The sequence below is a fragment of the Ochotona curzoniae genome, unplaced genomic scaffold, assembly GCF_017591425.1.
Source record: "Ochotona curzoniae isolate NIBS_2020 unplaced genomic scaffold, NIBS_Ocur_1.0 contig_3643, whole genome shotgun sequence".
Lineage (NCBI taxonomy): Eukaryota > Metazoa > Chordata > Mammalia > Lagomorpha > Ochotonidae > Ochotona > Ochotona curzoniae.
This window is the reverse complement of record NW_024465933.1, coordinates 4,051,749-4,064,084: the sequence shown is the minus strand read 5'-3', so window position 1 is coordinate 4,064,084 and position 12,336 is coordinate 4,051,749. Positions and strand designations below refer to the sequence as shown.

Sequence of the window (12,336 nt, the reverse complement as noted above, 5' to 3'; positions counted from 1 at the left end):
AGGACCCCGAACTTGCAAGAGTTCTAATTAACGTGCTTGGTACCGGTGGCAGAGCCAATAACCACATCCAGGTGTCTGGCTTCCACTCTGGGATCATGGAAAGATGATTACTTAAGGTTCCAACACCTGGGTTTTTGCATTAACTTTGTGAACTCAGGTGGGCACTCCCACGTGACCTAGCAGCCGTTTTCTCATGTTTGCCCTATGTGCTTTCCTTTGGTTTCCATGGGTTAAGCAACCGCAAGCTGGTGCTTGTGTAGGGGGTGCATTTGCAGGCGTGTGGGGCTGTGCTGTCCCTGCCCTGTGTGTATGACCCTGCTCCTGGGTGGTCAGGAAGACCTGTGTGTATACTCCAGGGAAGCTCTGTTCTTCCTGAGATGGACATGTGCCCCCATGTGTGGCTGTGAAATGTGATGTTTCCCAGCTGAGCATCTGGGAGCATGGCCTGTGAATAAGTGGGGACTGATCTGGGAGGTGGGCCCTGTGAGAGCCTGAGCAGCCCGCCAGTCTCCTCCCAGCAAAGATGGCTCAGCTGAGTCTGTGGAAACAGGAACACACTGCACTCCAGAGTCTTGGGGGATCGTCCCAAGGCTGCGCTGCTGCTGCCATAGCCAGACAGTCCAAAGAAGGACATGTTTCCTCTCTCGTGGCTTTATGCCTGGTTGGAAGGGTGTTTAACCCTTCGCAAAGTTGCTGCATTATAATCAATTGCTGGCCAACAAGGCTTGCCCTGTCATTTCAACTGGAGATGGGATCCAGAATTTGAAGTGGAGCTGGAAGGTGACTCTGGCACAGACCAGAATTTGCCTGGTCTCAGAACTGAACCATCAGAGTCCCAAAGTCTCCAACTCGACTTCTCTAGTCACTATGCCTGCCCTTTGACCTCTGCAACTACATCAATTGGCCACTTTCTCAAAGATAAACTGACCATCTCCAATTCTCTTTGCATGATTTCTCATTTCTATCCTGCATGGTCATTCCTGAACTCAAAGCTCATCAGGGACAAAGATCGCGGTTTATGTAGGCCTGTGCTGCCATCTTCGCTTGTAGGGCCCACCAGTAAGCTCTTACCTAGTTCTCTTCTGTTGTCCTTCTGGCTGTCCCTGTGGCCTTGGTTAGCTTTGAGTGGAGATAAGCCAACCCTTTTGATTAGATGCATGTCTATGTTCAATCTTGGTAATGGGACCATATGTATGAGTTTGTCCTGACTTCTAACCCATCATGGACATGCTAAACAGTATAAATTGTTTCTTCACTTTGGGAACTGGGGGCCTTTTGTTATTTCTTTGTGAGTACCACATGCTGTATGTAATGAGTTCATAAACATATGTCAATAATTTAAAATTCAAACTACAGCCTGGACAGGATCTGGGAAACGGAGCTGGCGGCCAAGCGAGCACCTAAGAAGATCTGCCACAGCCAAAGGAATGGGAGAACAGTCTTCAAGGAAGTTTCTATACCCGCCCCCCTTCCCCGGTCTTCCTCCCACAAGCTGAAGTATAAGCCTGTTAGTGAATGCATAATCTCACATAGTTGAGATTCTCTTGGGAATTTCAGGAGCCAGAAATAAACACTTGGAGTAGCAGCAGCAGCAGCAAATACAACTGTGGTTGCACTCGGGCCTTTTAAAGGTACAATGGCCTTCTGGAAAGATCTCAAGGATAGTGACAGGAGACTGCACCTGGCTGAGCTTTCCTTAGGTCCAGCACACTCTCCTGGGGATGAAGGTTTGCTCAGGATGGCTGGTCCTGTCCTTGCCGGCTCTGACATCCCATGGATGGGATTAGGGATGGGGAGCTTCCTGTGATTTTACTCAGCCGATTTCTAAAAGGACTTGTGCCTATGCTCAGCATTTCCAAGTTCTTCACCCTCTTTCTTTCAGGAAGTGAATGAGTGCCATTTGGCAAGATTTCCTGTTCTTCATTGGCTTCAAGACTAGAAGCTGTGTGTCCTTAGGAGAACTCCCATGTCCTTGGAGGTCAGGATGGAACTGTTTTACATTCTGAATTAAGCCCTGGCATGATAGTAAAGACACATCCTATAATAATGTGGTGCAGTAATGCTGCATATAGGGAGATCAAATGGATTAAAATTCAAGAACAGTTTTAGTTCCTCTGATTCAATAAACCAGATCAAACACTTAGCAAGTTTCTCTTTGGTAATTTTAAATCACCAGAAAAGGTGTAGTTTTGCTTCAGTTCCCTTCAAGTCTCCATTTTTACCCCCAAGAGCCTGCGTTCCATGATAAGAGTGGAATTTATGTGGGGAACACTAACATCTTTATATTGTGTCATTTGCACATAAAGTTCTAAAGCTCAGTGTATCAGTTGAGTCTCAGGACATGCTGTCCATGGAGTCTGCAGAATGGATCTGAGCAATCCTGGTGTCCCAGTGGACTGTGCAGTCTAAGAGTAGGTCTTCACTGTTTTGGCTTTATCCTCTTTTAATCCACAGCTTTCTCCTGCAAGCACTCCCTGGCTCACTGGTTGTCATAGTGGAATTCTCTGGGAATGAGTTCATGTCTGAGGTGTCGGGCTCTGCATCTACAGGACAGTTGATCGTCCTGAGCGAGGGATGCCCCCAGGATGGGACTGTCCATGATGGTGACTGTAGAGGCAGTGGGATACAATCTTTTGAAAAACCCAATGTCTGAGGTTTCCCCAGGGGGCTTCTGTTCACCAGCCTGTAGGTTATGGCTTCAGCCGAGCCTGTTCAAACATTCCCGGTCTTGGAGGTAACTGAACCTTAATGGGGTGTCTTCTGGTGTAGGATTCCTATGCAGATGCTCAGGGAAACTTCCCTCAACAGGATTTTGGAGGCCCGGGGTAGGGTAGAGGGAAAGGTTCCCTACCTCTGATCTTCTACCAGGTCCCTAGTAATCACCATGGTAGAAGCAGCTAAGAGGGACTCCAACAGGGCAGCATTGCTCCTGGCAGTGACGAATCTGGTTGCTGCATCTAGCATTTGTGGGTGAGAGAGAGCAGCAAGCTTATCTCTGTCTACTACCCTGTAGGATGCATTGTGTAACGTTCCAAACGGGTCAAGTGCACATGCGGAGCTCATGTAACAAGATGTCCCGTGGGAATCCTGCTTGCTGTTTGGGCCTATGTACACCTTGGCACATCTGCCCAGCTTTCCTAGTGGTCAGCTTCCTACAGCGCCTGCAGAGCGTGCTGAGCCAGCGTAGATAAGGCCCAGGCCGGTGAGGAGCTGAGCTCATAGGAAATCATCATTGCTGATGTTGTCAAGGCAGCGTTGTTATTGGTGAGAAACAGAGGCCACCGGCACGGGGTGCATTCTGGGGAAGAATTCCATGCAGGAGATTGGACTGCAGTGAATGGAAGCCACATTTCTAGTGCTAGGGTAACATCTGACAAAGTGAATGAAAGCTGCAATGGTTTAAAACATAACCAGATGCCTTTTAAGTACCATTTTCAATAATCTACAAGGACCCAACAGGAAAATAGCCATGCATATATAAATAACCATATATATAATATGTATATGTATTTTCCTCCACTGTCAGTCTTCTTGAAAATACCTATTTGAAAGCTGAAATGACAAACACACACACTGACAGATCTTCCACTTTCTGGTTCACTCTCCAAATAGTTGCAACAACCTGAAGTAGACCAGGATAAAGACAGGAACCTGGAATTCCATCGGCTCACATTGGTGACGGGCCCCAAACACTAGTGCCACCATCTGCTTTCCCAAGAGGAGCACTGGCAGAGAGCTGGGATGGCAGTGCCACAAGGGGCACTCACTACACCACAGTGCCAGCCCTGTCATGCTGCCGTTTGTAAGTGCACCTGCCCGTCCATTCAGCATCAGACAGGACTGTGGGTCTGAGGGGGGAAAAATGCTCCTGTAGCCTGGAATACTGAGATGGAACAGATCCACTCTGGAGCTGCCAGTTCTGGTGCCTGAATGGTTCTGGTGCCAAATCCTGTTCTGGGTGTTTGGGTACATCTGGGCACAGAAAAGACAACATCTGTTTTCTCCAAGGTGGACAATTTGGTGCCTGACACTGTTTTGCACGAGAGTCTGTATGTGGAGTGTATGTGGCCTGGGAGTCAAGGGCTGACCTGGAACTTGGGCATGACGACACGAGAGCTCACCCAGCAGCAGCCTGGAGAAAGTGTAGTGTTTGTTCCTGTGGCCACCAGAACAAGCCATCACATACTTGGTGGCTGACTGCAACAGAGCTTTGTTTACAAACATGTCTAAAGGCCAGAAGTCCCTAGGCAAGGTATTGGCTTCGTTCAGCTTTGCTCCCAGATTTCTGGGGAGAATCTGCTTGTCTTCTCTCCCAGCTTTTGCTCCCAGCACCACTCAGCATTCTGTGGTCCAGTCCTCCAGTGTCTGCCTGTTTTCATGTCTGTCTGGCCTCCCTCTGCATCCTTCTATGGATGCATGGGTTAGTGTTCAGAGTCCACTGGCTATGTTGCGATGAACAGCTCCACTAAGATCCTCACTTTTACTGCTTCTTTGCTTTCTAGAAGAACAGCCTCAAGTGCTGGGGATTAGAATGTGGGGTGAGTTAACTGTGGGTCCTGTTCGGGTCACTACTGCTCAGGCTGTGAAGAGGAGCTGGTGTGTTTGAGGAGCTGGAAGGCAGCCAGAGGGCGTTTTTGTAGTAGTGGATCCACCAACGAGTGGCAAGGGATGCAGCTGAAAAGGCCAACTCAGGGCACCCTGTGTAACAGCAAATCTGAGGGATTTTGAGAAGGGAAGAAGCAGATTGACAGTATTAGAGATCGTTTGTGTTGCTAGGAGAGCAGGACTAGGGTAGGTCAGGCAATACCAGGACAGACCTGCTAGAAGCGGCTACAGCCCCCGGGGTCTTAGTGGCTGAGTAAGGGGTGCAGAGCTGGAGAAGTGACACGGTGGGGATGTTTGGACACAGATTTGACAGGAGTGAGAGATGACACAGAGCAGGAACACTCGGAGGCATCAAGATGCCCAGGGTGCTGAGGGTCAGAGGTGGGCAGTGATGGGCACCTGTGGGCTGATGACCAATCCAGGATGCCCAGGGTGCTGAGGGTCAGAGGTGGGCAGTGGTGGGCACCTGTGGGCTGATGACCAATCCAGGATGCCCAGGGCATCCCTGAGCAACTCCCAGGGGACACCTGGTTGGAGAACCAGGAGGAGGAGAGGAGCAGAGTGACTGGTGTATCCCTATCCTTTTTTCACAAGTGAATTTATGGTACAAACAAATTCTATTATCTGTCTGAGTTACATCATTATTTGCTTTTCGGTTTTGTGTTTTTCTGTTATTTTCCGTGGTATGGTTTTGGAGGTATAAGGATTCCTCCTTCCACCTCCCCTTCCTCATTCCCCACTCTCCCCCTGTCCCACCAGCATTTCCTCATATTATTACAAGTATTTACTTTTATAACTCTTCCTCATTCAGCCAGCAGTCTCTTCTGTAAGAGGGGAAGACTCATAGGCTGCACAGTGAGTCCTTTGGGGTAAAGTGATGGCATAGTGACATCTAGTGGCCTTTTGTTAAACTACAATAAAGCATCGGCATATTAAAGACAATGAAGCATGAGAAAAATTCTACCTTGTTGATTTTAACTGTAGAAATTCCAACTAATTAATCAACCTTTGGTGATATGTTTAGAATTTATACTGTGTAAGACCATGAACGAGATGCTGGGACAGAAATAAAGGTGAATGGAGATGCCTGGGCTCCATAAACCTCACTAGAAGACATCATTTCCAGCCAGCATACGAGTAATGAAAAATGGGTGACGTCTCTGTGCACGTTCTGGGTATTAATTATCTGAGGGCAGATATGAAGGCTTGGAGGGATGGATGGGGGGCAAGGATTAGGTCAGGAGGGACGTCAGAACCTTGAAACAGGTGCAGTGGGCTCAAGCCACAGGTGAGGGCTGCCCTCAAGGAGGTAAGTGTGATTGGTGGGGGCCAGGATGGTGTGGGAATCATTGAGAGTCAGATTGGCTGGGGTGCCACTGAAGATTTTGATGACAATGCAACAAGGGAAGGAAGGAAGAGGAGCTGGTGCAATCTCTCTGCACCAATCAGAGAGAAGAGGCACAGAGGCTGGGCCTTGGGTGGTCATGAGAAGACCCTGATTGACCTAGGATTCCCAATGAGAGCTGGGTAAGATGAGCAGTGTGTGGCAGGGACATGCGGAAGTGGGGGAGGTGAGCCAGAGCTGACAGCCAGGCAGCAGCCTGGATTCGTGGAAGCCACAGTGCCACCATCTGCAGAGATGGGAAGCAAGCAGGAAGGGCAGGCATTGGAGGGAAATGCTTTGGTCATTTCTAGAAATCAGCTGGAGAAACAGGATGGGTCTAGAAAATTCCCCCAGAAACCACAATAGAGAACTTTTAAACAGATGATTGACACTACTTTTAATTTTTATGAAAGGACATAGAAAACCCCTAGACTTTTTTTAAATGTTACCCTTTGCAGATTGGATTGAGGGTTGGATTTGAATGTCACAGTGGGCATGCCAGAGTGTGAGGGCCTCCTGTTTCTGTTACTGATGACAATGAGGCAAGTTACAGAGGTTGATAGCCACAAATACAGCTTGACAGCCAACCTCCTCCTTCCAACAGTGCCCTGAATCTTAATGTGTCTTGGTTTTAGAGCCCAGAAGTGTTTGTACAATTCCATATAATTCTTATTTCAAATCTGTTTTGGGGGTTGTCACTGTGGCACAGTACACTACTGCTCACAATGCTGGAACGCCCTATTAAAGTGCCGTTCCAAGTCCTGCTTGTTGTACTTGCGATCCAGTTCCCAGTTAATGCTCCTGGAACACAGGGTGCTTGGGCCCTGTAGCCATACGTGGGAGTAGGGTGGAGGGTGCCTTGTTCCGACTGTTGATGCTGTCTGGGGAGTGAGCCAGCCGCTCTCTGTACCTGCGTGCCACCAAGCGACATGAAGTAGCAGTCTTAAAAAGCTCCTTGCTTATCTGCTCAGTCATTCGTCCATCTATACTTCTTAACACTGATTCAACTCCTGGTGGGAAAAGGCCATGAAGTAATTGTAAATATGGCTACCTGTCATGTGCATTTGGCTTCTTGTCCCCAGACAGCAAAAGTGACAGGGCGTTTCTTAGATTTTTGGGGTAGGTCTCCGATCAGAGACAACCAAAAGGTGAGTTGGAGATTTGATTTTTTTTTTTTTTAAGAATTTTAATGCAAAGTCAGATATACAGAGAGGAGAGACCGAGAGGAAGATCTTCTGTCCATTGATTCACTCCCCAAGCAAAGCAGCCGCAATGGCCAGAGCTGAGCTGATCTGAAGCCAGGAGCCCGGAGCTTATTCAGCCCTCCCACCTGGGTGCAGGGTCCCAAGGTTTTGGGCCATCCTCTGCTGGTTCTCAGGCCACAAGCAGGAAGCTGGATGGGAAGTGGGGCTGCCAGGGTTAGAACTGGTGCCCAGATGGACTCTTAGCACATGCAAGGTGAGGACTTTAGCTGCTAGGATACGACACTCGGCATAGATAGGTTTTTTAAAAACTACATATCCTTTTACTTTTTGGTCTCCTCCACTCTGTTGTGAAGAGCAAATGACACTAGCTCTGCTAGAAAAACTTCTCTGTGTTAAAGAATTACCAGGCAACAAAATCCAGAGGGAACGTCCTGGGTGGCGTTTCTGGATACTGTGGCTCTTCCGGCTTCACCATTTCACACGGAAAGTTACAAATTCCAGAGCAATTTTATGCTTGACTGCAGTCAAACATATGGACAGTCGTTCCCTTGGGCAGCTTTTCCATTTTGTTAAACTCAGTTCAGGATAGCAACCTGTTTTACAGCATACTATTGTACATCGTAAAAGGTATAGAATCGGGAGTGGCTCATGTATTAAATGCAAAATTCCCATGGTTCTTTAATGACTAGTCATAAAAACGTCTTTTATGTGTCTGTTATTTTTGTGTATTTCTTAGATTCTATTGTAGCTTTACAAATAATATTTACTTATAAGCATATTTTTATGAAACTTTTTTCAGTGAAGTAATGAAAACACTTTTTTCTATTGTGTTGCTGCGGGTAAAGTATTTACTCAAGTTGGGTAAATTAACAAATGACAGTTTCAAACATCAGTGCTTGGGAAACTTCTTGAGTAACTTTCTGACATACTTCGTAATGTTATACAACATTTAGCGTAGCTTCAAAATTTGTTAAAATAGCACACTACCTATTTATACGAGAGATGAAAAATGACATTCACTCTGAAGGCACATAGTCTTTGTGCCTATAAAAAAAGGCAGCGTTTGCTGTTTTATGTTTAGGTTTCTCATTTGCAAATTAGAGGATGTGCTTGTTGCTTGACGTGGTTGCAATGAGGACGTAACTTTCTAATGACATCATTGGAGCTGTGTTCCGCACGCTTTGGTGTGAAGTTATTGCCGTCTTGCATAAAGCCTGTAAGCCAGTGTTCTGGGGCTGGGGCTCAGATACACGAGCACTCACTCACCCAGGTCTTTGTTCGGGTCTGGAGATGAGCTGCTGTGACTGTACTAACCACCGACTGTGCTGTGCCTTTGTTACCATTCCGACCTGGGTCACCAGGCCTGTCCCCTCCAGGATCAGTCACAGGTGTTATTAGAGGCAGGATGTGGACGGGAAAGCCACGATTTCAGGAAGCAGTGCTGCAGTCACAGCAGTGCGTGTTACTGAAGAAAGGGCGGCTGCGTTCAGAAACGGCCTTGGCGTCAGTGTGGGAAGCCCAGAGCAAGAGAGGGGTCAGTGTCCTTCTGCAAGCCACCCTTCTTGGCTTTCCTGCTTTCATGGCTCTCTGAAGCCAGGACATGTTTCTGTGCTCAGTGGGTTTTATTATTCTTACTACAGTGCTGAACATTCTCCTTTTTTTCCTCGGGAAAATTCCATTAGCTCACTGAGTTCGTTATTGCATGGCTATGCAGAGGCACATTAAAGAGATTTGTGGCAAGTTAATTGGCTGCCATCTTCTCAGTTGCCCTTTATCGTCGAGTGTGCATTTTGTCATGTAGCCAAATGATACATTATTGCATAGTACTACAGTCACAAAAGGTAATTTAGAGATTCCGTATAAATTGCATGCAAGACAAAAGGATAATTCCAAACTTAATGAAATTTAAAAAACCTAGCAATTTCCTGAATTTAATGTTTGCAAAAAAAATTTTTAAGCTTCGTAAGATTAACATAAATTAAAAAGGTCATCTGAAGCAATTAGTCTTCCTTTTAAATTGTAGTCTAGCATCTGTGTAGAATTTAATCGTATAACCTTTAATACCCCCCAAAATGCTTTGTGCACAAATTAACTCCATTTGCTGTTGCCTTTTACATAAGACACATTTAAATAAATTCTTTGAAAGGTCTAAGCTTTTCATGTTACACATAGTCAATGAGTGGCAGCTATGCTGAGAGGGATCAACAGGTGAAGGACAGACACATGTAATGGGGAATTCTGACTTGTGACATTTAGGCAGATGTTAAAGGTTTTGACTGAGCCATTGACTTAATAGAAGTGGCATTTGTTCCTACAGAGTCACAAAGCCGGTGACATTGTGCTTCTAAGTTTACTGCCAAGACCTGCTGTCTCCTGGGTATCTTGCTGGAGATGATAGTTTATAAAAGCACCTTAGGAGAAATGTCTGCGTTTGTTTCCTTACAGTTGGGAATTCTTTGATAGGTGATTCTTTGGCTTGTTTCATGGAGCTATTATCCATTTATAGCAATATGAACATACTTCTAAAGTTTGTGGAAACGGAATTAAAAGATTATCTTAGCGTGAAAAAAAAATTGAAAATTTAAATGATCTTCCACACATTTTCCATGAGCCTTTTGGGATCCCTTGTACTATATAATAACGAGTGACCTTTCCTCTGCTGGGCAGTGCGCTGAGCAACTGAGTGCTTGGTTCTTAGATCTGAGCAGTTGATAGAGGGAGATGCTGAGGATCTGAGCAGTCCAGAATCTCAGGGCTGGAGGACCCTGTGATGCAGATTCCATGCTGACCCGTAGCCTGTCCTTACAGAGGTTGCTTTAGTTGCCACTGGCTCAATGCTGCTTCCCTTCGCTTTCATCATTTCTTGTCCCTTACCCGAGCCACCTCCATTTTGCAAATCTGAACTCTTTACACTGGCTTCTTGTCCTACTTGTGGCTCTTGGGGAACCCACATTGACACAGGCTGTGTGTGTTCTACAATATTGGAGATTCTACTCTATTCAGCAACATACAGGTGGACAGCCCCAGGATTCCCAGCTTTCCATACTCCCTTTGTAGTACTACAGTAGATATTCTTGTATTACTGTTGTGGGCTTCCTGTCCTGGGCCCCAAACCCGAGGACTCTACCCTGCTTTCTCCTTATGGGGGCCTGGTCACAGCAAGCAAAGCTGTCTAGGATGCACCCCAATATGGACCAGGACTGGTTGGCTCACTTATGTTTTCTTCCCATCAGCGAGTTCTTGGAACATCTGCCATATAATGTGGTTAATCATATGAAGAGTGCTGGCATCCTTGCTTATGGGCTAGCCTGGGACTCTGTGGTTGTGTCCTGGCAGAGAGGGGAGTAGTCAGCCAACACTCTCACAGGGTCCTATTACCATGGCTGCACTGGGCCACCTTCGCTGAACCAACAAGCTGCTGGTTTTAAGGCAGCGGGGATTCCATATCCCCTGACAGGCTGACAGTTCCCTTAGTTTTACAAGATCTTGTCTGAGTAGGTACCTCTGATCGCCGTCAAGCTTTTATGTCTACATACTGAGATCTATCCAATACAAACGGCTGTATCATTTTGTGGGGCTGGACAAATTTAAAATGGCATTGGTAAGGCAAAATTGCCCTGCATTGGTGAAAGTCTTTATAAACTTCCTGTTATGAAGTTTCTCTCTAGAGTGAGATTTTTGTACTTGGATAGCAAGCCGTTAAAAGGCTCTTCTGTTTATCAGAAGGTCTTCTCTCTCCATATCAAGCTAGAGGCTGGGCTGGCATATTGAGTCTCAAGTGTCACTTGGAAACATTGGTTCTAGATTTTATAGTTTATTCAAATAACTTCTTCAGTTTTGAAATGTTGGTCAAAACATGATTGAATGTATAAAATACATTTGTGTAAATCGTGAATACTATATTAAAGTTACATTTTTGTAAAGTTTGGCCCAGGTGGGTATCCTAGGTGAATGGGTGATCTGGCTTGTGGGTGCCATCTGTGCCAGCTCACCTAGCCCCCATTGTACTCATATCTAATGAGACAATATATTGACCATAAGTTTAAAGATCAAAAATGCCAAGATGCCAAGAATGCAATGGGCAGGCCGTGTTGAAGGGGTCTATCAGGGTAAGGTGGATTACAGCTTCCACTTGAAACAAGTCACCTTTTCACTCATGAAAGATTGAATTGTATAAATATGAAGTGATTGAGAGCCTGATGTCAGATTATAACTAAAAAACTGGGTAAATGTAGCTAAAATAAGTATTCACTCCTAAAAGGCAAACTATTAGCTATTTGAAATCCAGCGGTCTGGCAGCTTTTCCTTCAATAATTGTCACAATAAGCAACCACTGAGTAAAACAGTAGACAGTTTAAAAAAAAAATTAACAAAGTAGCCCAAGATCTACAAATTTAACAGAATGAAAATGGGATGATAATCAGTCTGTTGATATGTGTTTGTACACATATACACCACTCTCACACTCACGCATGTGCTAAGGGAGAAAAATTGGTCATAAAACAAATTTAAATTGAAGAGGAAAGTCGCTGTTTCTCATCTTGCATTAAGTCGACCATTTGCATTTCTGCTATTAGTGTGTGCTCAAGTGCAGCTGCACACTTGAATTTGGGCCCAAGTGACTGAAGCTGTGTCAGAAGACAAGCATGGTCTCATTCTCTTTCTCATTTTGCTTTTCAGGGTCAGCCAGGACCACTGGGACCACAGGGTCCAATAGGGCCGCTGGGCCCCCCAGGACCCCCCGGGATTCCAGGAGAAAAAGGAATGAGAGGTGACAGTGGCCCTCCTGGAGCAGCAGGCGACACAGGAGATAAGGTGCGATGCTGCTGCAGGGAGAGTCACAGTAGCCTTCCCAGCATGCCTTGCGGATCTTTTGCACTACTGCACACCACAGCTTATCGTAAGCTAGATATAAACTTGCTGATGACGTGCAGTGTTGGCTCCCAACCCCTGGTTTGAGACTGCAACTCACTGTCGATGAGAACTTGAGATTCGAAGCAAACTTTATGTGGTATAAGTCAATATAAATAATCCTACAAATCGCCTGCGTTCCTATTGCAGAGTTTGCTCTTGAGGGTAGATTCCAAGAGGCTAGATTTCTGGCTTACAGTGTGTTGACTGCTTTGAGCTGATTTAGACACA

The 12,336-nt window shown here is 45.9% G+C and overlaps 1 protein-coding gene across 1 annotated transcript in view; it reads left to right on the top strand.

Moving 5' to 3' along the window:
- Positions 1 to 12,336, top strand: part of COL4A4 (collagen type IV alpha 4 chain) — a 98,493-nt gene that overhangs the window by 7,247 nt on the left and 78,910 nt on the right. The window contains exon 4 of the mRNA XM_040982775.1: positions 11,875 to 12,009. Coding sequence (XP_040838709.1) covers positions 11,875 to 12,009 — 135 coding nt within the window. The remainder of the gene's footprint in view (positions 1 to 11,874; positions 12,010 to 12,336) is intronic.